General features: G+C 39.0%; 1 protein-coding gene across 1 annotated transcript in view; it reads left to right on the top strand.

Moving 5' to 3' along the window:
• GAPVD1 (GTPase activating protein and VPS9 domains 1) overlaps positions 1-27,445 on the top strand; it is a 76,370-nt gene that overhangs the window by 35,633 nt on the left and 13,292 nt on the right. Inside the window, exons 6-17 of the mRNA XM_044920431.1 lie at positions 59-248; positions 3,816-3,976; positions 6,867-6,933; positions 9,141-9,295; positions 15,439-15,532; positions 17,580-17,720; positions 18,790-18,924; positions 19,399-19,518; positions 23,746-23,823; positions 23,949-24,319; positions 25,300-25,387; positions 26,387-26,467. Of these exons, the coding sequence (XP_044776366.1) occupies positions 59-248; positions 3,816-3,976; positions 6,867-6,933; positions 9,141-9,295; positions 15,439-15,532; positions 17,580-17,720; positions 18,790-18,924; positions 19,399-19,518; positions 23,746-23,823; positions 23,949-24,319; positions 25,300-25,387; positions 26,387-26,467 (1,681 nt within the window). The remainder of the gene's footprint in view (positions 1-58; positions 249-3,815; positions 3,977-6,866; positions 6,934-9,140; positions 9,296-15,438; positions 15,533-17,579; positions 17,721-18,789; positions 18,925-19,398; positions 19,519-23,745; positions 23,824-23,948; positions 24,320-25,299; positions 25,388-26,386; positions 26,468-27,445) is intronic.

Consider the following 27,445-nt stretch of genomic DNA (forward strand, 5'->3'; position numbering starts at 1 on the left):
ATAGATATTGTGTTTGAAAAATTGATCTCACTAGCTAATGTCCTTTTACCTTTGCCAGGTGAATTTTATGAAGAGTGTGATGTCTGGAGATCAACTGAGAGAAGATAGGATGGCCCTTGACAATTTATTGGCAAACCTGCCCCAGGCAAAGCCAGGAAAAAGCAGCAGTTTGGAAATGACTCCCTATAATACTCCTCAGCTGTCTCCAGCAACCACTCCAGCAAATAAAAAGAATCGATTGCCTATAGGTAAAGAGCATTTCTCATATTCGGGCTTTCCCTTAAATATAGTATTTTTTTATTGACCTTTATTACTGCTCAGTGTTTTGGAATATGGTTTTAAATAATTTGGGAAAGCCTTTCCCTTTGTGTTTACTGATACTAATACAGTTTTTAAAAATTGGAGCAGTTAAGGTTTATGTGTAGGCTTTGGCTTTATCTAGACATACTTTTCATAATTAATTGAGATCATGCCACCTACAGTATACTTTATTGATATTTTTGTAACTTTTTTGGGAAAATTTTGAAAGTGTCAGTATTTGAATTATATAGCCCTGTCATTTCTTCAAAGTTCTAAATAATATAATAATAACTTAGAGGTTTCTGTCGGTAAAGTTGAAAATACAGTTACAACTTTTCCATTATTGTTATTTTTAATAATTTTTATCAAGTGAGCTAAGGTTATCTTTGTTATTTTATAAAATAAAGGTTTCATTTTGTCAAGTTTAAGAATTGGGTTTAATTAAGTTTTATTAACTTAGTAAACATCTGTTATCTATACACACACACACACATTTAGCATTACCATGTACTCTGTACCAGACTGTGAATGAGCACTTTATAGATGTTGTTTCATTTAATTCATGCAAAAAATCCATGCAAAAAGAGTAGGTGTGATGACTACCCTGCATGGGGGGGGCACCGTGTTAGACACTGGGGATACAAAGACCACTAGGATATGCCGTTGCTCTGGTAGTTGCTGATAGTCTAGTTGGGGAGAATAAGAGGAGACCAGTTGCTGTCATTATGCTGTGTTTGATGGAGATAAGCAGACATGGAGCCTTATGGGGCACCCATGTTGGCGATGGTGTCAGGAGAAGATCCTGGAGACAGTGAAGCATATACTTTCTCTTGAAGGATGAGTGGGAGTTAGACAAAGTAGACCAGAGAAGGAGAGAAAGAGTGTTTAGGCCAAGGGAGCAGTGTTTTAGTGCCCATTTTTTAGTGAAAATGAGCTTAGCAACAGTTAATGAACATTAATAGTTATTTTACACATTTTGAAGAATGGGATTTCATTTTTAAACTTCCATGAGCTGGTTTGTTAAGAACTGACAGTTTCTTAAAATTAATCCATCTTACATTTAACCTAATATGGAATAATATCATCAACAAAAATATGGCATCGTATCTTCAAGTCTTTGGCTTTCATCATCCCAAAATGTCCGTTTTCAGAATTAAAAATAGAAAAAGAATGAAGTTTGACACTCAGTGATTTTTAAAAAATATTTATTTTAGAGAAAGAGAGAGGGAGTGGGAGCACACGAGCAGGGCAGAGGGCAGAGGGAGAGAGAGAGACGCAGACTCCCCACTGAACGTGGGGCCTGATGTGGGGCTCGATCTCACAACCCTGAGATCACAGCCTGAACTGAAATCAGGAGTTGGGTGCTTAACCAACTAGCCATCCAGGTGCCCCAGCACTCAGTTATTTTTAATATTATAACCTGTTTGCACTTTTTTAACATGAAGAAATAAATTATTTTTAGTAAATCAGATTTTTTTCCTCCATTATTCACTCCTGTACATTAGTTCTTTCATTCCTTGTCATCTAGAAGTATCATTAAATATGGGTATAATGGAAAATAAACTTCAAATGTTTGCCCACTATTACTTTGTATAGTCATATGACCTGGTCATTGAATTTATTTCATATTTTTAAAAAATGTGTCCATTATTCAGAGGGTTGATTTTCTTTCTGTTTAATGCTTTCGCAACCCAGGACAACAGTTAGCAGCCATCACTGCCTGGGATCCCTCAGCCACCAATCTCACTGCTCATATTACTCTAGTAACCCCATTTGGTGGGTAATAGGCTGTTCTTCCTCTTCTTATATAACTTTCATTGAAGAAGTAGTATATGAAAGTGTGCTCCATGTGCATGTTGCTTTTGCTTTATGTAAATTGCTACATGGATTTTGATTACTTGCATTTTTATAAATTATAAGGTTTGTTGCTTAAGATTCATGTAGTTGTTCATAAAGTTGGATTTAAGTTCACAGTTCAGTAGAAGACAGTGAGTGAGGGTCAGCAAATAAAAGGTGGGAGTGAGCCTGTGTTCGACTTTTGGAAATTGATCTGTGCTCTGGATTTTGAAAGTAAGAGTGATTAATGAACAGATCTACAGCATTGTGTAGAGGACTCTATATTTTTTTTTTGAGATTTATTTATTTATTAGAGAGAGTGGGTGCACACACGGGGTGGGGAGGGGCAGAGAGAGAAGGAGAGGGAAAGAATCTCAAGCAGACTCCCCACTGAGCGCAGAGCTTGACATGGGGCTCAATCCAGCAATCCTGAGATCATGACCTGAGCCAAAACCAAGAAACCAAGAGTCGGAAGCTCAATGGACTGAGCCCCCAGGCGCTGGAAGAGGATTCTTTATATTTCTGTCTTCAAGTAGGTCAGCTTTCACTCAAAGTGAAGTTGAAAGACTTTTGTTATTATAGAGTGTTTTTGCTTTATGTCTGTGCTTTTGATTATTTTGCAGTGAAGTAGAATTTCTATTTAGTATTCCGGTTGTACTGAATTTTACTGCCGTCTGAAAGAAATTTGAAGCTTATCACGGAAGACTTAAACTCATAGAGAAATTGTCAAACTATCTAAATCTTTCAGTGTCCAAAAGTTCTTGTAAGATGTGTAGGATGATTATTTTAGAAAAAAGTATTACTTGTTTTTACTTATAGGTAAAGCTTGCTTACTTATAGAAAAAAAGCACCCCAAAATAATTAGATTTTTCATTAATTTAGAATGTTTCTGTAAAGCAGAAGGGAAGGGAACTCTTTTTTCCTGCATTTTTGAAGGAGATTAGTACATTTCAGGAAAATCAGTGTGTCTTCAAAAACTGATTCTGATTTGTTAATGGTTGTCCAATTAGCGTATATTACTTTATTTTTGTTTTTTGTTTTTTTTTTTTTTTTAAAGATTTTATTTATTTATTTGAGAGAGAGACTGAGATAGAGAGAGCATGAGAGGGGGGAGGGTCAGAGGGAGGAGCAGACTCCCTGCTGAGCAGGGAGCCCGATGTGGGACTCGATCCCGGGACTCCAGGATCATGACCTGAGCCGAAGGCAGTCGCTTAACCAACTGAGCCACCCAGGCGCCCCAGCATATATTACTTTATATGGCTCTCAGATTTCTGTATGAGGTTTTTTGATGCTTGTAAGTTCAATGGCAGTTAAATCCTTTTATAGGAGAAATAGTTGAAGGTATCTTGATAAGAAATAAGGTAGTGCTCTTCTTGTTACTCCAACCCTTAAGCTGAGAGATGTGTTTGCTGTTCTGCAGGCGTGCTCATCCGTGTGTCACTCGATGTCAGATACACATAGACTATTGTTTCTATCAGTTTTGAAGGAGAATCTGTGTCAGTCATCAGAGTAACTGGGAAGATGTAGGGTTTTTTTTTAAATTCATATTCTCACCCCTCTTTTTTTGTGCATGTGCAAGTGTCCTACATTAATAGAAGATACATTTTTGTATTTACTGTACCATTTTCTTCATCTTGTCTTGTTCTCTAAATTATCATATTTGAATATTTTTTTATTAGCAACTCGAAGTAGAAGCCGCACCAATGTGCTAATGGACTTACATATGGACCATGAAGGGTCATCTCAAGAAACCATCCAGGAAGTACAGCCAGAAGAGGTTTTGGTCATTTCCTTAGGGACAGGTCCCCAACTCACTCCAGGGATGATGTCGGAAAATGAGGTATGAATGTATTGTTAATTTAACTTATAGCCATCAATATTAAGGAATTAGCTTCTTTTTTTTCTCATTCATGGTCTCTTGCTTCTATAAGTCAATATGCATTTAATGAGTGCATTAAATGCCAAACTCCCTCTGAATAGTTCTAGGGGGCCTTTCACATTAATACATTGAATTGATAGCATGGTAGCTGGTGATTAGGTCTACACCAAGAGGAATTTTCCTCATTGTATAGAAGAGACAGGAAGCCAGGAAATTGTAGTATGGAAATTGAAAAGACTTTTCCAGTGACCTGTAGGAAATGTTTTTTGTTTCTTTCTAATGATGTAGTGGTATTCTTGGTTTAGAGAGCCAGATTCTTTAGAAATACTGTCTGTTCTTTGGTTGGTTAGGAAGAAATGGAAGACAGAACTGAAAACGAAGAAAGTAAAATATTTTGAAGAAATGGTCTTGGGATGTGGGCATCGCTTTTAAGATATTTGTAAACAGAAGAGCTTGGGACAGAGGCAAAAAGAATGAAGAAATAGAAAAGCAACATTTTATATTCAACACGGACTGCTTATTAGTCAAGAAAACCTATTCATGGGGTGCCTGGGTGGCTCAGATAGTTAAGCATCTGCCTTCAGCTCAGGTCATGATCCCAGGGTCCTCGGATCAAGTCCCGCATCGGGCTCCCTGCTCAGTGCAGAGCCTGCTTCTCCTCTCCCTCTGTCAGTCCCTCTGCTTGTGCTCTCTGGCTCTATCTCTCTGTCAAATAAATAAATAAAATCTTAAAAAAAAAAAAAACCTATTCATGACCTGGGACGAAGGGACCAGTTCTAGTGGTCGATGAAATGATGGTAGTGGTTGATACAGCCGTATTTGGAACTGTGGCGTGACCGTTAGGAAAGAGTTCTGTCAAACTCCAGAACTCTGTACACGCGCGCGCACACCCCCCCCCCCCCCCCCCCCCCCCCACACACACACCCCCCCACAAATGAGCTGGCACACACACGCACACACACACACACACACACACACACACACACACACACACACACACACACCCCCACAAATGAGCTGGCAAAAACTGTCTGAATTAACTTTTTAGGAACTCTGGAATGTAATAAACTTATAACATCTAGGGGAATGTTGAATGAGGAAAAACAACTGCTGAATTTCAGTCAGGGAGCTCTGTGGCATTTTACCTTCCCGTGTTAACCTTCCTCCAGTTCCCAGCTCTGGCAGCCTTGAATCCCTGTGCAGGGAAATATCTTCATTATGGTATGAGCCTTTTGTTTGCTGTTAATCTTATCATTCTCTAGGCCTTTAGATAGATTTTTCCTGAAGATTCTTTGTGCGTTGCTCACTATGAGTTTAAAGTACCAAGTTATCCAAAATGTAAAAATTTTATGTCTGCATTTAATTTCAAGCAAATAGGAAAATAATTCTATTTTTATTTATTTATTTATTTGAGAGGGAGGGAGGGGGGAGGAGCAGAGGGAGAGGAAGAGATTTTTTTTTTTTTTAAGATTTTATTTATTTGAGAGAGAGCACCAGCAGGGGGAGGGGAGAAGGGGCAGAGAGGGAGGGAAAAGCAGACTCCCCGCTGAGCAGGGAGCCCAACATGCTGCTCGATCCCAGGACCCTGAGATCATGACCTGAGCCGAAGGTAGACGCTTAACCCACTGAGCCACCCAGACACCCCAGGAGAGAGAGAATCTTAAGCAGGCTCCACACCCAGTGCAGAGCTGGACGTGGGGCTCCATCTCACAACCCTGAGATCATGACCTGAGCCAAAAAGAGTCAGACGCTTAACCAACTGAATACCCAGGCACCCCAAAATAACTCTATTTTTGAATGGCTTTTTAAAAGCATCACATGAATAAAGGTGTAGAGCCATTAAAAAACCCTCTAATTTACTCATTTAAATGCAGGGCCAAAACAGCACCTAGAAGGCATTGGGTTTTTTAATTTTTCTTCTTTTTAAGTAAGGAGACTATTCTTCCTTCATATTCTGCCAACAGCCTAGGATCTCAGTGGCTGTGATTTCGAGTTCCAGGTGTGCTTAAACATGCTGTTAGACTTTCAGCAAAGCACTCAGTTCTTCATTAGGTTGGAGATACATGTTTCCAGCAGAGTTATGAGGCTTGTATGTAGTGAAAAGTAATGCTGTTATTTGGAAGTCATCTAACAAATAGAAACCTTGTAAAAAGGCCATCAGCTCTAAGCTAGAGATGGCTGTGAAGTCACACTTCAGCTTCTGGTATGGACTTTTGTGGCTGTCTATATGGTGATCGAGACAAGGTTCAAACTGGATTGATTGAATTCTGGTGCCTACAAGATAATTTGTTCCTATGTTTTCTTCCTGTTAAATTAGCTTATTAACTTTCAAAAAAATGTACTGCAAATTTAATGTCATTTTGCCATGCAGAATGTTTTCTGTGCATTTTTAATTTAATCCTCAACAACTCCATGGCATGAATACTGTTACCATGACTCTTTAAAGATAAAGCTTAAATCACTTACCCAAGATTACATAGTTGGCACATGGCAGAGCCAGAAGGACCACCAGCTTGCTGATTCCAGAGCCTTTTGATTCTTATGATCCTACCCATTACTCACTATACCCGATTGCCTGTTCAATCTCTGATACCGGGTGATGGAAGGGCATAGGTTCACTTTTGTTTTAACTGATCTACTTTTATTCTAAGGGTACTTAAAAGCTTGATCAGAATCTTGTGAATGGGTTTTTAGTTAAAAATGAGAATTTTAAGATTAAGAAGAACGTAAATATGCATTTGCTGTGGTCTGTTTTCCTATTAGTAATCTTTCAGTTCTGATAAACCAATGACATTTTATTTTTTATTTTTTTATTTTTATTTATTTTTTTTTCTGGCATTTTATTTTTCAGGTCCTAAACATGCAACTTTCAGATGGAGGACAAGGGGATGTCCCTGTCGATGAAAACAAACTCCACGGTAAACCTGATAAAACCTTGCGCTTTTCCCTCTGCAGTGATAATCTGGAAGGAATATCTGAAGGTGAAGGGTTACTTCATTCAAAGAGTTGTGTGATTCAAGTAATACTTTGTTTTGTGATCTTTAAAGGAGCCTTATAAATTATAATTATACCATCTGTTCCTCAATCTGAGGAGAGTAATGAAGTTTTCCTCTAATGACCTTGAACAGTTGGCTATAAAGATTGTTTCTGGAATAAATGAAGATTGCAAGAAAAAAATTAAAAAAGAAAAAGATTGCAAGAGACCTTTGATCATATAAAATGGAGAAGATACAAGTCTTCATTGAGACTTGAATAATGCCAAGTTTCTCTAGTATTAATTAATGTATACCAAAGCTTATGGAGCTCCTTTAGAGGGATATAGTGCATGTCTAGATGGGAAAAATGGACTCACTAGTATTTTAGGATGTTGTGTATACTTTTAATGTTCTGTATTTCTTTATTCACACACATACACCTTTATGAAGCAGGAAGATACAATGGAAATGGAATAAAATTAGAAAATTAAAAGCGTAGATTGTGAAGTGAGAATTTGTCATTTCATGTATGAGGACAGACTTTTTTAATGAAGAAAGTTCAGTTTACTATCTTTTTATTTTTTTTAAAGATTTTAATTTTTAATTTTTATTTGTTTTTATTTATTTCTTTTTTAAAGATTTTATTTATTTATTTGACAGAGAGAGACACAGTGAGAGAGGGAACACAAGCAGGGGGAGTGGGAGAGGGAGAAGCAGGCTTCCCGCTGAGCAGGGAGCCCGATGTGGGGCTCGATCCCAGGACTCTGGGATCATGACCTGAGCCGAAGGCAGACGCTTAACGACTGAGCCACCCAGGCGCCCCTAAAGATTTTAATTTTTTAAAGATTTTATTTATTTGTCAGAGGAAGAGACAGAGCATGCACAAGCAGGGGGAGCGGTAGAGGGAGAAGCAGGCTTCCTGCTGAGCAAGGAGCCCGATGCAGGACTTGATCCCAGAACCCTGGGATCATGACCTGAGCTGAAGGCAGACGCTTAACCGACTGAGCCACCCAGGCGTCCCAAGTTTACTATCATTTTAAACAAAACATAATAGCTTTTCCTTTTTTTCTAACGTTTTAGAACAGAAGTAATGTACATTCATTCTAGAAAATGCAGAAAAGAAATGGAATCATCTGTAATTTTACCATTCTATTTTTTTCCTGGGTGTGGAGTCCAACATGGGCCTTGAAATATGACCCTGAGATCAAGACCTGAGCTGAGATTAAGAGTTGGATGCTTAACCGACTGAGCCACCCAGGACCCCCTACCATTCTATTAATAACAGCATTTTGATTTTTATTTATAGCAAAAGTAGGTTTATGTTGTTTTGTAACCCTTTTTTGTTTACCAGTATAGCAGTGACATTTCCCTTTGTAATTTAACATTCTTAAATATCTTAGGTTCTTAATGGTTTTTTTTCTTTAACTTCAAGTGGGGATAATTTAAACATTCTTGTATGATTAAACATATAGATTGTTTCTGCTTTTCAAGCATTATAAAAAGCCCTTTGACAAGCAACTTTGGATGAATTTTTGAATTGTTTCCTAGGATAAATTCCTAGAAGCACAATTGCTGGCTTAAAGGGCGTGTGTATTTTTAAGGTATGGATGCAGTATTAAAAGCACCTCGGGACACCTGGGTGGCTCAGTTAGTTAAGCATCCCACTCTTGAGTTCGGCTCAGGTCATGATCTCAGGGTAGTTAGATTGCACCCCATGTTGGGCTCCATACTGGGCATGGAGCCTTCTTAAGATTCTCTCTCCCTCTCCCTCTGCCCCCCCAAAATAAATAAAAAATTTTGAAAAGCACGTTAATAAAAATAAGTACATAAATAAAAGCACTTCGGGGCACCTGGGTGGCTCAGTTGGTTAAGCATCTGGCTCTTGATTTCGGCTGAGGTCATGATCTCGGGGTTGTGGTATCAAGTCCTGCATCCGGCATGCTCAGCAGGGACTCTGCTTGAGATTCTCTCTCTCCTTCTGCCTCTCCCCATGCCCCCTGCTTGTATACTCTCTCTCTTTAAAATAAATACACACATAGAAATAAATAAATGTACCTTAATCAGTCTTCAGTCTGTTTTGAAGGCATGAAAAGTTGCATGGTGGCTCATGACTTTTAAAAAGCTCACTCACAGTATAAACATTTCTCTAGGTCCGTCAAATCGCTCCAATTCAGTATCCTCTTTAGACTTGGAAGGAGAGTCTGTATCAGAACTTGGAGCAGGACCTTCTGGGAGTAATGGAGTTGAAGCTCTACAGCTATTAGAGCATGAGCAAGGTAAAGTGAAGCTGAACACAGTTGCTCAAGTAGCAAAGAATTTACCTGGCTGCAAGATAAACTGTGTGTTTCCATGTAGATTGGCTGTGTTCAGTAAAAGAATAAGTTTAAGTTGATTATATAATGACCATTAAACTTGCATTTATTCATAGTTCTTTCAGTTCTTAAAAATGGTTGGTAACTGAATTTTTTAGGCTTAAGCTACATAGAATAATTAAAATGAATTGCTTGAATTCTATAATAGTTAGCATTTCAATTCTGTAATATTGACATTTTAAGGGATACAAAGATAAATACTTGGGGTTAAAGGAACTTAGAATAGGGAGAGGATGGTCTACAAATGTCTAAAAGTGTTATAAAAGTGCCTTGGCGGTTCTGAGTGAGAGATACATGTGGTTGGAAGTGTAGGGGAAAGCTTAGTGGAAGAAAATGCTATAGCCTTAAAGCCCGGCTCACGTTGCGTTGGCAGAAACTCAAGATGGGGCATTCTAGGTGAAGGAATAGAATGGTATAAGCAAGTCAGGGAAGTGGGAAACCATAGTACTTACTCAGGAACTATCAAATAGGGGAATAATGTGGGGTAAGGGTTGAAAAGTAGATGGATACATATTGTGCTTTAAGAAGATTAATTTGAAAAAGTTCTTTGGATTGGTTCACTTAAAGATCACTGGTGGCCTTCGAGGGAGTGTTGAGGGCAGATTGCAGATCAGCTGGGTCTGAGACCTCAGTTCATTTTCATAAAGGAAAAGAGCATTGCCAGTTGGGATATGTGTGGCTTAAATAAAAGTAATATTATATTTTACTGGATTAGTTTGTCATATCAGTTAGGATTAAATTTTCTGCACATAAGAGAGAAACCTAAAATAATACCTTAAGACAGAAGTTGAAAGAATATCACTTAACAAGCCCTCTAGGTGATTCTGATGTAAGTGTGGCTGTTCTGATGTAGGTGGTTGGTGGTCTACATTTTGTGAACACTAGGTTAAGAAGTAAATTGAGACAAATTATAGACTGCTTCTCATTAGTCAAGGGAAGAGAGGAAACTCTGTATTTCAGGGGGATGTATTCAAGTCAAATGAAGAAAATATTTTAGTATGGGCTTATCAGTTAACTATTTCCAGAGTAATTGCTACATAACAAATCATCTCAAAACTTAGTGACTTAAAACAGCAAACATTTATTTGTGCGCTCATGTCTGTGGGCCCGCTGGGTGGTTCTGATTTGGACTGGGCTGACTCATGTATCTGCAGTCACTGGTGGTTGAGTAGGGAGCTCTGCTAATCTTAGCTGGGGGATAGTTGGTCAGTGAGGAGAGCTGGCTGCTCTAGGATGACCTTTGCTTTGTTCCATGTGGTCCCTCATCCACCAGCAGGCTAGCCTAAGCTTGTGCTCATGGCAGAAGCAAGGATGAAAAAGGGGGCAGAAGTTTATAAGGGTCTTTTGAGGCCTAGCCTTGAAACTGGCACACTTTTTTACTCTTTTAGCCAAAGCAAGTAACAAGGCCTGTGCAAATACACAGAGAGGGAAATATATCCCATTTTTTTTTATTAGCACATAATATATTGTTTCAGGGGTACAGGTCTGTGATTCATGAATTACACAATTCACAGTGCTCACCATAGCACATACCCTCTCCAGTGTCTGTCACCCAGCCACCCTATCCCTCCCACCCCCGTCTTATGGTTTGTCTCCCTCTCTGATTTCATCTTGTTTCATTTTTCCCTCCCTTCCCCTATGATCCTCTGTCTTGTTTCTCAAATTCGTCATATCAGTGAGATCATATGATACTTGTCTTTCTCTGATTGACTTATTTCGCTTAGCATAGTACCCTCTAGTTCCAACCATGTCATTGCAAATGGCAAGATTTCATTTTTTGGATGGCTGCATAATATTCCATTGTACATATATACCACATCTTTATCCATTCATCTGTCGATGGACATCTGGGCTCTTTCCATAGTTTGGCTATTGTGGACATTGCTGCTATAAACTTTGGGGTGCAGGTGCCCCTTCGGATCACTACTTTTGTATCTTGGGGATAAATACCCAGTAGTGCAATTGCTGGGTCATAGGGTAGCTCTGTTTTCAACTTTTTGAGGAACCTCCGTACTGTTTTCCAGAGTGGCTGCACCAGTTTGCACTGTGAAGGAGGGTTCCCCTTTCTCCACATCCTCGCCAACGTCTGTCATTTCCTGACTTGTTAATTTTAGCCATTCTGACTGGTGTGAGGTGGTACCGCATTGAGGTTTTGATTTATATTTCCCTGGTGCCGAGTGATGTTGAGCACTTTTTCATGTGTCTGTTGGCCATTTGGATGTCTTCTTTGCAGAAATGTCTGTTTGTGTCTTCTGCTCATTTCTTGATTGGATTATTTGTTCTTTGGGTATTGAGTTTGATAAGTTTTTTATAGATTCTGGATACCAGCCCTTTATCTGATATGTCATTTGCAAATATCTTCTCCCATTCTGTCATTGTCTTTTGGTTTTGTTGACTGTTTCCTTTGCTGTGCAAAAGCTTTTTATCTTGATGAAGTCCCAATAGTTCATTTTTGCCCTTGCTTCCCTTGCCTTTGGCGATGTTTCTAGGAAGAAGTTGCTGTGGCTGGGGTTAAAGAGGTTGCTGCCTGTGTTGTCCTCAAGGATTTTGATGGATTCCTGTCTCACATTTAGGTCTTTCATCCATTTTGAGTCTATTTTTGTGTGTGGAAAGGTCCAGTGTGTGTAAGGAAATGGTAAGGAAATGGTCCAGTTTCATTCTTCTGCATGTGGCTGTCCAATTTTCCCAACATCATTTGCTGAAGAGACTGTCTTTTTTCCATTGGACATTCTTTCCTGCTTTGTTGAAGATTAGTTGACCATAGAGTTGAGGGTCCATATCTGGGCTCTCTGTTCTGTTCCTTTGATCTATGCGTCTATTTTTGTACCAGTACCATACTGTCTTGACGATTACAGCTTTGTAATAGAGCTTGAAGTCCGGCATTGTGATGCCACACAAGCTTTGCTTTTCTTTTTCAACATTCCTCTGGCTATTCGGGGTCTTTTCTGGTTCCATACAAATTTTAGGATTATTTGTTCCATTTCTTTGAAGAAAGTTAATGGTATTTTGATAGGGATTCTTTTAAATGTGTAGATTGCCCTAGATAGCATAGACATTTTCACATACTTGTTCTTCCAACCCATGAGCATGGAACGTTTTTCCATTTCTTTCATGAGTATTCTATAATTTTCTGAGTACAGATTCTTTGCCTTTTGGTTAGATTTATTCCTAGGTATCTTATAGTTTTGGGTGCAATTGTAAATGGGATCGACTCCTTAATTTCTCTTTCTTCTGTCTTGTTGTTGGTGTATAGGAATGCCACTGATTTCTGTGCATTGATTTTATATCCTGCCACTTTACTAAATTCCTGTGTGAGTTCTAGCAGTTTTGGGGTGGAGTCTTCGGGGTTTTCCACATAAAGTATCATATCATCTGCAAAGAGTGAGAGTTTGACTTCTTCTTTGCCGATTCGGATGCCTTTTATTTCTTTTTGTTGTCTGATTGCTGAGGCTATGAGTTCCAGTACTATGTTGAATAGCAGTGGTGATAGTGGACATCCCTGCCGTGTTCCTGACTTTAGGGGAAAAGCTCTCAGTTTTTCCCCATTGAGAATGATACTTGCCATGGGTTTTACATAGATGGCTTTTATGTTATTGAGGTATGTACCCTCTGTCCCTACACTGTGAAGAGTTTTAATCAAGAAAGGATGCTGTACTTCGTCAAATGCTTTTTCTGCATGTATTGAGAGTATCATATAGTTTTTGTTCTTTCTTTTATTAATGTGTTCTATCTCATTGATTGATTTGCGGGTGTTGAACCAACCTTGCAGCCCAGGAGTAAATCCCACTTGGTTGTGGTGAATAATCTTTTTAATGTACTGTTGGATCCTATTGGCTAATATTTTGGTGAGAATTTTTGCATCCATGTTCTTCAGGGATATTGGTCTGTAATTCTCCTTTTTGATGGGGTCTTCGGTTTTGGGATCAAGGTAATGCTGGCTTCATAAAACGAGTTTGGAAGTTTTCCTTCCATTTCTGTTTTTTGGAACAGTTTCAGAAGAATAGGTTTTAATTCTTCTTTAAATGTTTGGTAGAATTCCCCTGGGAAGCCATCTGGCCCTGGGCTCTTGTTTGTTGGGAGATTTTTGATGACTCCTTCAATTTCCTTACTGGTTATGGGTCTGTTCAGGTTTTCTATTTCTTTCTGGTTCAGTTTTGGTAGTTTATACGTCTCTAGGAATGCATCCATTTCTTCCAGATTGTCTAATTTGCTGGCATATAGTTGCTCATAATATGTTCTTATAATTGTTTGTATTTTTTTGGTATTGGTTGTGATCTCTCCTCTTTCATTCATGATTTTATTTATTTGGGTCCTTTCTCTTTTCTTTTTGATAAGTCTGGCCAGGGCTTTATCAATCTTATTAAAATTCTTCCAGAGAACCAGCTCCTAGTTTCGTTAATCTGTTCTACTGTTCTTTTGGTTTCTATTTCATTGATTTCTGCTCTGATCTTTATTATTTCTCTTCTCCTGCTGGGTTTAGGTTTTATTTGCTGTTCTTTCTCCAGCTCCTTTAGGTGTAGGGTTAGGTTGTGACTTGAGACCTTTCTTGTTTTTTGAGAAAGGCTTGTATTGCTAGATACTTTCCTCTTAGGCCCGCCTTTGCTGCATCCCAAAGATTTTGAACAGTTGTGTTTTCATTTTCATTTGTTTCCATGAGCTTTTTTAATTCTTTAATTTCCTGGTTGACCCATTCGTTCTTTAGTAGGATACTCTTTAGCCTCCATATATTTGAGTTCTTTCCAGCTTTCCTCTTGTAATTGAGGTCAAGTTTCAAAGCATTGTGGTCCGAAAATATGCAGGGAATGATCCCAGTCTTTTGGTACCGGTTGAGACCTGATTTGTGACCCAGGATGGGATCTATTCTGGAGAATGTTCCAGTCTCGAGAAGAATGTGTATTCTGTTGCTTTGGGATGGAATGTTCTGAATATGTCTGTCAAGTCCATCTGGTCCAGTGTATCATTTAAAGCCTTTATCTCCTTGTTGATCTTTTGCTTAGATGATCTGTCCATTTCAGTGAGGGGTGGTGTTAAAGTCCCCTACTATTATTGTATTATTGTCAATGTGTTTCTTTGATTTTGTTAGTAATTGGCTTCTGTAATTGGCTGCTCCCATGTTAGGGGCATAGATATTTAAAATTGTTAGATCTTTTTGTTGGATAGACCCATTAAGTATGATATAGTGTCCTTCCTCGTCTCTTATTATATAGTCTTTGGTTTAAAATCTAATTTGCCTGATATAAGGATTGCCACCCCAGCTTTCTTTTGATGTCCATTAGCATGGTAAATGGTTTTCCACCCCCTGACTTTAAATCTGGAGGTGTCTTTGGGTCTAAAATGAATGTCTTGCAGACAGCATATTGATGGGTCTTGTTTTTTAATCCAATCTGATACCCTGTGTCTTTTGATTTATTTAGCCCATTTACATTCAGGGTAGCTATTGAAAGATATGAATTTAGTGCCATTGTATTGCCTGTAAGGTGACTGTTACTGTATATTATCTCTATTCCTTTCTGGTCTATATTACTTTTAGGCTCTCTCTTTGCTTAGAGGACCCCTTTCAATATTTCTTGTAGGGCTGGTTTGGTGTTTGCAAATTCCTTTAGTTTTTGTTTGTCCTGGAAGCTTTTTATCTCTCCTATTTTCAGTGACAGCCTAGCTGGATATAGTATTCTTGGCTGCATATTTTTCTCATTTAGTGCTCTGGATATATCCTGCCAGTCCTTTCTGGCCTGCCAGGTCTCTGTGGATAGGTCTGCTGCCGTATATCCCAATTTTTTTATCAGAGTCACACTGTAGAGGTTGCCCCAGTTAATCTGTCAGAAATGGGGGTACATATGCTGAGCTTAGTTCAGAGAGGGAAACAGTACATCTGTAGGGGGATAATTCAGTGTTGGTATTGCATGCTCAGTGTTACTGATAAAATATGTATCTTTAAAGTTGATGTAAAAAAATAGCTGTGCTGCCATTTTTAAAGTGCATAATTTTGTTTCTGATATATCTCTGTCATCTGTCAGTCCCATCATGTCACGTATTTCAAACTTCCTTAACTTATCATCAAGATTATCTTGTGTTGTAGCTATCAGAAACAGTGAGTGAGACCTGGAGTACAGATGTCTTGGGAAGTGATTTTGACCCTAACATTGATGAAGATCGCTTACAAGAAATTGCAGGTAACTGCTGTTTAATTTCTCTGGAAGATTGCTGTTTAGTTATTCATATCTACCTGCCCTTCATGGGCGGGGACTTCAGCCTCAGACAGACAGACCTAGGAAGCTGAGATAACTGTATGTAACAAGGCATTTGTGTCTTTTTTTCTTTACCGAAATATAGGTAGCGTTTTTCCCTATCTGCATTTAACTCCCCCTCCCCTGCCAAAAAAGAAAAACCAGTCTTCGGAATTAGCTTCTTGTTTTCAGGGCATAGTATATATTCTGAGGATATTCTTTTTGAGACTACACACCTTACCTGAAAATGAAAATTCTTATAGATTATAGCCATAAAATCTTTCAGAATAATATAATACTGAGGTTCTCTAAAAATTGAATTTAATAGGGCGCCTGGCTGACTCACTCGGTAGAGTATGCAACTCTTGATCTCAGGGTTGTGAGTTGAAGCCCCATGTTGGGTGTAGAGCTTATTTAAGGAGAAAAAAAAAAAAAGGAATTTCTTCTGGAAGGATTAGTTCATTTCCAAAGAGTGATTAGTTTTTTCTTTTTTTTTTTTTTTTAAGATTTTATTTATTTATTTGACAGAGAGATAGAGAACACAAGTAGGCAGAGAAGCAGGCAGAGGGAGAGGGAGAAGCAGGCTCCCCGCAGAGCAGGGAGCCCGATGCGGAACTCGATCCCAGGATCCTGGGATCATGACCTGAGCTGAAGGCAGCCGCTTAACCGACTGAGCCACCCAGGCGCCCTCTTTTATTTATTTATTTATTTATTTAAACATTTTATTTATTTGACAGAGAGAGACAGCGAGAGCAGGAACACAAGCAGGGGGAGTGGGAAAGGGAGAAGCAGGCCTCCCGCCGAGCAGGGAGCCCAATGTGGGACTCGATCCCGGGACCCCAGGATCATGACCTGAGCCGAAGGCAGATGCTTAACGACTGAGCCACCCAGGCGCCCCTCTTTTTTTTTTTAAATATCAATTTTATTGAGATACTATTTACATACTTTAAAATTCACCCTCTTTAGGATACTGTTCTATGAGTTCTGAAAGATTTCATACAGTCCTATAAGCAGCATCTTCATTTTCTCTTTAAATCATGGAGTGTTTCAGGCAAATACAAGAGGGAAGAACGTACTCTGTGTATCAGTCATTCAGCTTCAACTATTACACATGCACACGTGGCCAGTTTTGTCTCATCTCTTCTCCCACTACCCCTTTTACCCTGTCTCCCCCTGTTATGTTTAGGCAAATTCCAGACGTTATTTTATTTGTAATTATTTTATATATCTTTAAAAGGTAACTTTCACCAGTAACCTTTTGCCAAAAGTTTTTTATGCACTGCAGTAGAATTGTTCTTTTGTTAGGCGTTATCAGACAGACGTCATGGAGCATCCTGAACTTGAGTATTTGTAACACGGGTGTATAATAATGTTTAATCCTTTCTATTTGTATTTTTAAGTAGTGTAAACAGATTTCTTAATTGGTTTTGCATTACTTTGTTTCAGGGGCCAAAGTAGTATTCTTCTTGGCAGAGAGCTCTGTTTGAGCAGTGAGCTGTATTTGCAGTTGAATGCATGCTACAGAGATGTGTATTTTCCTGCAAATATATTTTATTGCTCTGAATATGTGGCTAATGTGCCAGAAGAGAACATATTTGGCCAGTATAACTTTCTGTGGTTTAGTGTCTCCATTTGAGTGTTTTTAATCCCTGTGAGGACTATACCTTTTAGGTATTTTGGGGCACATGTAAAAATGTGCTACAAAACCAAGATGAACGCTAGTTGAAATGACTTGACCTAATGATGGATGTTTTCTCTATGGAGAGTCCAAGGTGCACAGGAGGAAACTGAGAAAAAGGAGCTTTTGCCATTGTGACCAAAGTCGGAAATTTGTGTTTTTAGTGGTGCTGTTGATTGAAATTACACTTACCTTGGCTTCCTTCTTGTGGATAGAGTAGAGATGACAGTTAGTTCAGTGTTTGGACCTTCTCCGTTATCACTGCTCTTTCCATCAGGATCTTCGTTAACCCTTTGCTCCCCACTGGTTATACAGGTGCAGCAGCAGAGAACATGTTAGGCAGTTTACTGTGCCTGCCAGGTTCAGGGTCAGTGCTTCTTGACCCCTGCACTGGTTCTACCATATCAGAGACAACAAGCGAAGCTTGGAGTGTAGAGGTATTGCCAAGTGACTCAGGTCAGTATGCCGTCATTGTTTGCTTTTTGATTTGCACAGTTTTAAATGTAAGGTATCTTAATTCCTATGCTATGTACATTTTGTCAAGTGTGACACAACCATATTACTAAGAATTTCAGATGGACAGTTAGGGCATTTTCTGTCCATCAGGAAAAAATGCAGTTGGATGGCATGGGCTAAGATGGCAGGTGCTTTTTGGCTCTGTGTTCAGGTATTTGTAAGTATTTGTTGGCAACTCACCAGAGTTCTGTGTGTGACACTGAGGTTGGTATCTCCCACTAACTCATCACAAAATAGGAATAGCAGTACAACTTGAACCCTGAGCGGTTGGATGCATGGCAAGCGTGCCCAGGTTCATCCCAGGGAGAACTTGACCCTTTAAAAGAGATCTAATTTTGAAATGTACTGAAATTGAGACTCTGGAGTCCTGAGAATTATTTTGTGTAGGATTATTACAAATATATATAAAGTGTTTTGTACTTTCTCTTTTCTCAAATACTGCATTTCTTTTTTTTTTTTCTGATTATGAAGATAAAACTTTGTTTTCAATTCAATGTCAACTACCAGAATGCAAATTTAAGTAACTGTATATCTGAATTACATTCTATCTGATCTACTGGGCTCAAGAATAATTAAGTGATTCTGATGTGTTTTATAATATTAATGCACTCAGACATGCTGACCTTTACATAAGGAGACAGTAGCATTAGCGTACTATCTATTGAGTGTCCGTAGGAGTTATTTTTTAGAAAATGTTTGGTTTAATGTTAAGCTATTCTGTATTCTCTTGTTGAGTTTACTTCTTAACCAACAGCATATTTTATGAGATTAGTGATCTACAGGCAGAGTTTTCACCTTTGCACAACAAACTGGCCTATATTGGAATGAAAATCACAACCTAAGCTTCTTTAACACTCGATCTAACTAACTTTGCTAACTGGCCCAGACTTAGAAATCTGTTTACAGTGATGTCATTCACTCTCTGGTAGCTTTCCTCATGTGGGTCACAAGCTGAACTTGCGGCGTGCTAACAGAATCACTCACGTGGCACCTCCTGTCTTCTGTTTAGAGGCCCCGGATCTAAAGCAGGAGGAGCGTCTACAAGAGCTGGAGAGCTGTTCGGGACTAGGTAGCACATCTGATGATACGGATGTCAGGGAGGTCAGTTCCCGCCCCAGCACACCAGGCCTCAGTGTTGTGTCGGGTATGTCGGTCTTGTTTTAAGGAATAAGGATTGCAGGGTGTGGTCCCACCTCTTCGTTTATTAAGTTGATAACAGAGATGTGTTGTATTTAAGAGTTGAGGAATTTCCAGGAAACAAAATTATTTCCGTGGGACCTTAAATCTATGAGAACTTAACATGTGGCTTTCTAGAGCCTGTTGAAGTAATTGGCAAACAGTCTGTGCATTCCCTCTCTAATTCCATCTATTCTTAGTGGCCTCTGCTACTGTATTTAGATACCACATGATACTTGCGATTATGTTGTACAAATCAAGGTAAGCATATTTAGGCAGTAGTACAATAAAGGATGTGATAACCAAACATCTCACACGTATAGCACTTGGGACATAAAAATTTTGAGAATATTTACATTTCTCCAAACTTCATATACTTTTTGTGTGGTTATTTTGTTCTTCTTGCTGTTTATTTTTTGCTTTTTTTTTTTTTTTTTTTAAGGCATTAGTGCAACCTCTGAGGATATTCCCAATAAGATTGAAGACCTGAGATCTGAGTGCAGCTCTGATTTTGGGGGTAAAGATTCTGTCACTAGTCCAGACATGGATGAAGTAACTCATGGTAAGAAAGGGAAAGGAGAATGACTTAAAAATGATCACATTCACAGGTGAAACTGGCAGTCTTATACTTTTGCTGGTGATAATATCAGTTGATAGAGCACTTCGGGGCATAATTTGGCAGTACGTACGTAAGGCCTTGAAAATTCACAAACCAGGGGCGCCTGGGTGGCTCAGTTGGTTAAGCGTCCGATTCTTGGTCTCAGCTCAGGTCTTATTCTCAGGGTCGTGAGTTCAGGCCCTGCGTTGGGCTCCACACTGGGCGTGGAGCCTACTTAAAAAAAAAAAAAGAAAAAATTCACAAACTAAATTTGGTTCAGTTAGTCCACTTTAGGAATTAGTCATCAGGAAGCCATTCCATGTATGCAGAAAGTCTTATGTTCTTCATAACATTTATATTGGCAGAAAATGAGAAACAACCTAAGGGTTGAAAAATAGAATTGCTAAGTGAATTTTGATGCACCGACTCATAATTTATGCAGCTGGGTTTTGTTTTTGTTTTTGTTTTGTGGCTGTTTTTTTAAAATCTTTAAACGTATGAAATAGCTTCAAACTCTAGAAATACTAGAACATAGTATCTCTTGGGAAATTTATCCTGAAGAATTTCATATGTAAGATAATAAAACATTAAAAAAACTACCATAGAGAAAGCACAGGAAAGAAATACCAAAATGCTAGCAGTGGTTTTATGTACTAGGGTTTTAGATACTTTTTCTTTCTTACAAAAAATGTCTTTTGTTCTAAACCAAGATTTCTCATCCTCAACACTATTAACATTTTGGGCCAGGTAGTTCTTTGTTATGGAGACCTGTTCTGTGCATTATAGGATGTTTAGTGACATCTCTGGCCTCTACCAGGAACACAGCACCCCCTTCTTCCCCTGCGGTTGTGACAACCAAAAATGTCTCCAGATACTGCCAAATGATCCCTTGGGGAACAGAATAGCCCCATTTGAGAACCACTGTTCTAAATAAGCAATTTTCAGAGTATAGTCTCCATGGACCACTGAGGACCCTTAAGACCCTTTTGGGGAGTGAGGGGTAATGAGGTCAAAACTGTTCTCATAATAGTAAAAGGTTGTCCTTTTTACTATATTGACATTTGCACTGATGGTGCATAAGCAAAGGTGGGTGAATTTGCCAGGGTGGGCCTTAGCATGAAGCAAAGCAGTGGCACTGAACAGTTAGCGGTCACTATATTCTCTCGCAGTTAAAAAAGAAATCTTTCGGGCGCCTGGGTTGCTCAGTTGGTTAGGCGACTGCCTTCGGCTCAGGTCATGATCCTGGGGTCCCAGGATCGAGTCCCGCATCGGGCTCCCTGCTCAGCGGGGAGTCTGCTTCTCCCTCTGACCCTCCCCCCTCTCGTGCTCTCTCTCCCATTCTCTCTCTCAAATGAATAAATAAAATCTTTAAAAAAAAAAAAAAAGAAATCTTTCATGAAGCAGTAAAAGTTATTTCATTACATCTCAACCCTGAATTATACATCTGTTCAAAATTCTGAAGAAATAGGAAATAACTCCTAATGCATGGTGGTGAAGTATCTCAAGGAAAAACACTTAGCTGGTTATTGGAGCTGTGAGCTTAACTAGCTGTTTCTTCTCTTGTTTGTTTTTCATGACACACCATTTTTACTTGAAAGAATGACTGACAAACTGTAGTTATTCATATTTGGGTATTTGGCAGGCATTTATTGAAAATTAACAAAGTGAGCTTACCACTTCAAGGAAAACAACCGACAGAGTAGAGTTTGTTGCCAGTGATAAAATTCAGGCTTTCAGATAAAAATGAGAATTTCGGAAAACTTGTATCCACCTTCATGAGCTTGACAGCTTTCTGATATTTAAAGACTTTTCTGATGAGATTGGTGGTTTTTCTGATGAGCATGTGATTTTTTGATATTATATATTGAAATGTGTCAACATGTGGAAGATCTGCATATCTCATTGAACCAGTATTTTCCAGGTGATCAATGCATGATGTTACAAAAATCATTTAAAGTGGAAGACAGACCAAATAATTTTAATGTAACAGAGTAAAAGTTCATTGATTTGGTTTTAGATTCCAAATTATAGCTAACCTTTAAAAAACTACTAATCAAGATTTGGTGTCATATCGTAGAAGAATGTCCACAATTATCTGAGAAGGCTGTTAAAATATCTTCCCTTTTCCATCTACATGTCTGTTTGAGGCCAGCTTTATATGCTTCAGTCAAAATATGTATTGCAACAGATTGAAAGCAGAAGCTCATATGAGAATCCAGCTCTGTTCTATTAAGACTTACATTAAAGGAATTTGTAAAAATGTAAAACAGTGTCAGTTATTTTTTTATTTTGGAAAATAGTTATTTTTCATTTAAAAGGGTTATTTGTATTACCATTTAACAGATATGTTTAAATGAATTAACATATAAATATATATTTGTTTTCATTTTTAATTTATGATACGGTAAGTGTCAGTAGGTATAACCAACATATATAGGCTCTTTGGGGCAATGATTTTTAAGAATGTAAAAGTGTCCTAAGACCAAAATTTTAGAACTGATATTCTAAGATGTCTTTCATAATAATATACTGTTTTTATAATTTTAATAGAGGAAGGTAAATGTATAGAACAAAAGAAAAATCAAAAAGCATAAAATCAAAGTACTGTCATTCCTTAACATTAAAGAGTTCAGACTCAAAAAAGTTCAGAGTAACCGTTTCTTTTCTTTCTTCTTTTTTTTGAGAGAGAGCGAGCGAGCCCTGGCGGTGGTGGGGGGGGAGGCGGGTAAGGGGAGAGGCAAAGGGAGAGAGAGAATCTTAAGTGGGGCTCAGTCTCACAACCCTGAGATCATGACCTTAGCCAAAATCAAGAGTCAGATGCTTAACTGACTGGGCCACCCAGGCACCTCTAGAGGTTTCTTTTATATATTTGAAAGTTTTAGCCTCTGCATACTTACCTGTTTTAATATTTCTGATTTTGGTTGTGTAGATATATGCTTAGAGGAGTCATTTTTACTCCATAGCTGAGAGTAGTTTGAATCTGTTTTGTGGTGTAATGTAGTATTACTCATTTTTGTTTAGGAGTACTTTTACAAATTGTTATTTGCCGAGATAGGAATTTCAAATTTTACAACTTTTTATTTATATTCCTTCTAGGTAATATTGCCCTTATTTTTTTTTTTAACATACATTGTATTATTTGTTTCAGAGGTACAGATCTGTGATTCAGCAGTCTTGCACAATTCACAGCGCTCACCATAGCACATATATTGCCCTTATTTTTTTAAAGATTTTATTTGAGAGAGAGAAAGAGCACAAGCAAGGGTAGCGACAGAGAGAGGGGAGAAGCAGGCTTGACACGGGGCTCCTAGGACCCTGGGATCATGACCTGAGCCAAAGGCAGACACTTAACCAACTGAACCACCGAAGCACCCCTTCCCTTATTATTATTATTAATATTATTTTTTGCCCTTATTTTTATAGGTGGAAGGAAGGTGAGACTCAGGGCAGTTGTGACATTTTTTTTTTTTTTAAGATTTTATTTTTTATTTATTTATTTGACAGAGACAGCGAGAGTAGGAACACAAGCAGGGGGAGTGGGAGAGGGAGAAGCAGGCTCCCCGCCAAGCAGGCAGCCTGATGCGGGGCTTGATCCCAGGACCCTGGGATCACGTCCTGAGCCGAAGGCAGATGCTTAATGACTGAGCCACCCAGGTGCCCCCAGCTGTGACATTCTGAAAATTTTGATGATTTACATCTTTTGGCTCTACTCCTTGCATTAACTATAATGCAGTTTGGCCATTAAAAGTAATTAACATGCGGTTGCTATACCACTTAAATGTAGATAAAAACATACCATGAATTTGAAGTAATCAGAATATATTTATTAGATTCTCTTTTTTTCTGATACGCCCCTCAAGTTGTATTGATCAGAAAAGGAAAACTGGGGTGCCTGGATGGCTCAGTCGGTTGAGTGTCCGACTCTTGATTTCAGTGTGGGTCATGATCTCAGGGTCGGGAGATCAAGCCCTGTATGGGCTTGTGCTGGGTACGGAGTCTGTTAGGTATTCTCTCTCTCTCCCTCTGCCCCTTCCCCCATGTGTGCACTCTCTCTCAAATATGAATCAAATAATAAATCTTTAAAAAAAAAAAGGAATACTGTGGAAGAATGCTAGAACCTTTTTCACTGTGTAGAAACTCTTACTGAGTGATGAGTTCTGACTGGTCTTACAGTTTGCCCATTTGTTTTAGGCGCCCACCAACTGACCTCTCCTCCTTCTCAGTCAGAGTCTCTACTTGCCATGTTTGATCCACTGTCTTCACATGAAGGTAAAGTAGTCAAATGAGCTTTTTGACTTAACCCTGGGCAGAAGAACAGAACCAAAACCCTATGTTGATGCCTTTGTTGGATCAGTTGTATCTCAGTTGCAAACTTTTTTTTCCCTGTGTTCTAGGGGCGTCTGCAGTAGTAAGGCCAAAGGTTCACTATGCCAGGCCATCGCATCCACCACCAGATCCCCCAATCCTGGAAGGAGCTGTGGGAGGCAATGAGGCCAGGTTGCCAAACTTTGGTTCCCATGTTTTGACTCCAGCTGAAATGGAGGCATTCAAGCAAAGGCATTCTTACCCTGAGAGATTAGTTCGCAGCAGGAGCTCTGATATAGTATCATCTGTCCGGCGACCTATGAGTGACCCCAGCTGGAACCGTCGTCCAGGGATTGAAGAGCGAGAACTCCCTCCAGCCGCAGCCATTGGTGCTACTTCTTTGGTGGCTGCACCTCATTCATCATCTTCCTCCCCGAGTAAGGACTCCTCAAGAGGAGAGGTATGGGACACAGGCCATCTAGAAGAATTTTGCTAATTGTGGTCAGCTTTAGTGTTCTGTCCGCTTGGTTCTCTTGATATGTGAAATTAACATGGTATATATACATCTTGAGAGTGAAGATGGACAGCGGTCATGATTAAAGATGATCTGTCAGTCTAGTTTGTCCACAGTGTAACCCATGGGAAACCTGTACTATTCTGGTTTTGTAGTCATGTATTTTGCATTTTTATGACACTCTGAACTTTCCTCCAAGCAATTCTGTATCTCATTTCATTTAAACCTCACAGTTTCCTTCCGAGATGAGAATTAAATGATTTGTCTAAGGTCACTTGATAGGCTGGTAAAGGAACTATAGTCTCAGCTCTTTGACATGTGATTTTAATAACTCAATTTAATTGGCAATCAAAACATGAACTTTGAAGTTGTTTGCATCTGGGTTTGAGTCCCAACTATGCCACATGCAGGCTATATAACTTTGGGGAAGATAGGGAGATAACCTTTTTTAGCCCCTTATTTCTCATCTATAAAAAGGGCTTAATAGTAGTATTTATCTCCTAAGGCTGCTGTGAGCTTTAAATGCCAAAATATGTATCCTTAACACTTGGTATTTGGCACACAGCCCATACTCAGTTTTATTATTACTACTACTGTGTCATCTCCATTACCCCTCTAGACTTCATGTGCATTGCGCTTACTCCTTCCAAAAGTATTTATTGAGTGCCTTACTCTATGCTAGGCTCTGTATTAAGGTTTTTGTTTACTAACAGTAATGAGATAGTGCCTGCCCTCAAGCAGATCATAGTCTGGTGGTTAAAAGGTATACTTCCATGTTTCAGAAGTTGCCTGTACAGCAATAAGAACAGTTTTGCTTTTAAGACAAACAAGAGTGGTTTTTGTATTTCACAGACAAACTGAAATCCTTTTCCTAGTAATTTATCCTGCTGTCCAACTCCAAATAAAGCATCAAACTTTTTCTACAGACTGAAGAACGCAAAGATAGCGATGATGAGAAATCAGACAGGAACAGACCTTGGTGGAGAAAACGTTTTGTTTCTGCCATGCCTAAAGGTAATTTTATAAAATATTAGAATTATATTAGCAACAAGAAGCAAAGCCCCCAGATCTCTTTCAGAGAGCCAGTATGTCAGCTCCTCTGTGTGGCTTGCTGGGCCTAAGTTTCTAGCCGTTTGGAGGGTATAGAAAATGGTTTCACTCAGGTGAATGCTAAAGGCAGACTTTTAGAAATGATAGTTCTTGTTCTTTGCAGGAAGTGGTAGTGGTTTCATAAGTGGAAGTCAGGCAGGTCACGGTTGTTTAAATATCATATGCCATCAGGGTTAAACGTGGGACTTTTAACATATGTATTGTTAATAATTATTGCAGGAAAAAGGGATGATATTGGTAATTAAACATTGAAAATTCATCCTTTACATTCCTGGAGTAAACTTAAGCTTTTTATGTTTATGTTTGTTGAGACTGTTTATATCCTGAATATTAGTGAGTGTTTATTTTGGAAGGCAGTTGTATAAAATTGTTTTTTTTTTTTTTTTTGGTGACTAGCCTGGCATTGTAGCAGTAAATATTGAGATTTGAGTTGGCAAAAGCGTCTCTTCCTGCAAGGAGAGATCATCCAGGGTTAAGGCTAGGGACATCTTCCGAAGTCCTCTTCTCGGCACCGTGGCGCTCAGGAGCTGAGGAGCTCTGCTTTCAGCTGTACTCAAGCCTCCTTGATGAGGACAGATTGAGGCTCAGACAGAGCTTTGAATGTGTTGTTTTCGAGCAAAGGTTAAGAGGCAGTGGTTTTGATTTCGTCCCAACAGATTCGGGTTAAATCATTCTTCCTGTGACAGATGACCCCAAAGCAGATCCTGAAAGCTTCTTTAAGAACCTTCAACACTGTTTTAAGAATGATTATCCATGGACACTCAGGATATATTAGCTTTTAAACTTTTCACCTTCCTTCCACTTAGAAATGTTGGCCCACCAGTTAATACTCCAAAATGACTGCTGTCTTCCGAGTAGTGCAGTATGTTATGTGTCACGCTACTGACTTTATTTAATTTCCAGCTCCTATACCATTTAGAAAGAAAGAAAAACAAGAAAAAGACAAAGATGATGTGGGGCCTGACAGATTCTCAACACTCACAGGTTTGTAGACCGTGGACTTCCTGGCTCCTTCATTCCCAGAGCACATATTTCATAGCACTGTTTCCTGGGCGTCATAAGCGCTGCCTTTTTAGAAGAGTGTGTCTGTGTGTGTGCAGTGGGGAGTGTGTTCTTCATAGTTCTGTGGCTTCCAGGCCGTGGCCGCAGTGAACCTCAGTGTGCTCTTCCTGCAGACTGCCACCGCCATCCTCATCCTCATTATCATAACTTCTGTGTATGATGAGGCCGCTGAGGCTGAGCCTCTAGGCACAACCCTACAACGCGACATCCCAGGGGGACGATGCCACATGGGGCCTTTTAGGAAAGTGTGGTGTGATGGTTGTAGTGCGATGCATGCCACATCTTTGGATCATTGATCAAATAGCTTTCTCTAACGCTGATCATAGAATTCTAAATTTATTCCCATCTGTAGTTCTTGATTATTCAGGATCACAGTGAAATTCTGTTCTACCTAATCATTTCCTTTTTTTGTGATAAAGTGTTCAAACAGTATCATAAATTTATAAACTTTACTAATTTTTTACAGCTTGAATCATTTTAACATTGCTATCTGACCCAAGGAAAATACAACTGGGGATTGGATTCTTACCTTACTCAGCATTTGTGTTTTTGCAGCTTCTGTTTGGCCCATTATGATTGAGCACCCTTAAAGGAATGAGTTCGAGAAGTAGTGCTAATGACCCCACCTTGAGTTTGATAGCTTTGTACTGTTTCTGATGGCTGTAGAGCATCTAGACCAGAAATTAATTTCTCACCTCTTTTTTTCTTATCTTGATTTTCAACTATGTTATCCTACTAAATTAAAATGAAGATTTTTATAAAAAAATGGTATAGGTTTTCAAAGAACATTCTCCTCAAGTAGCTCAGCATAGTACAGGTAGAATCCCATTTTAATGCATGTCATTCTGGTATCTGGTTCCATGTATTTGGATGCATTTCCATGGTCTCTAGCATACATCC

The sequence above is a fragment of the Neomonachus schauinslandi genome, chromosome 13 (genome assembly GCF_002201575.2).
Source record: "Neomonachus schauinslandi chromosome 13, ASM220157v2, whole genome shotgun sequence".
Lineage (NCBI taxonomy): Eukaryota > Metazoa > Chordata > Mammalia > Carnivora > Phocidae > Neomonachus > Neomonachus schauinslandi.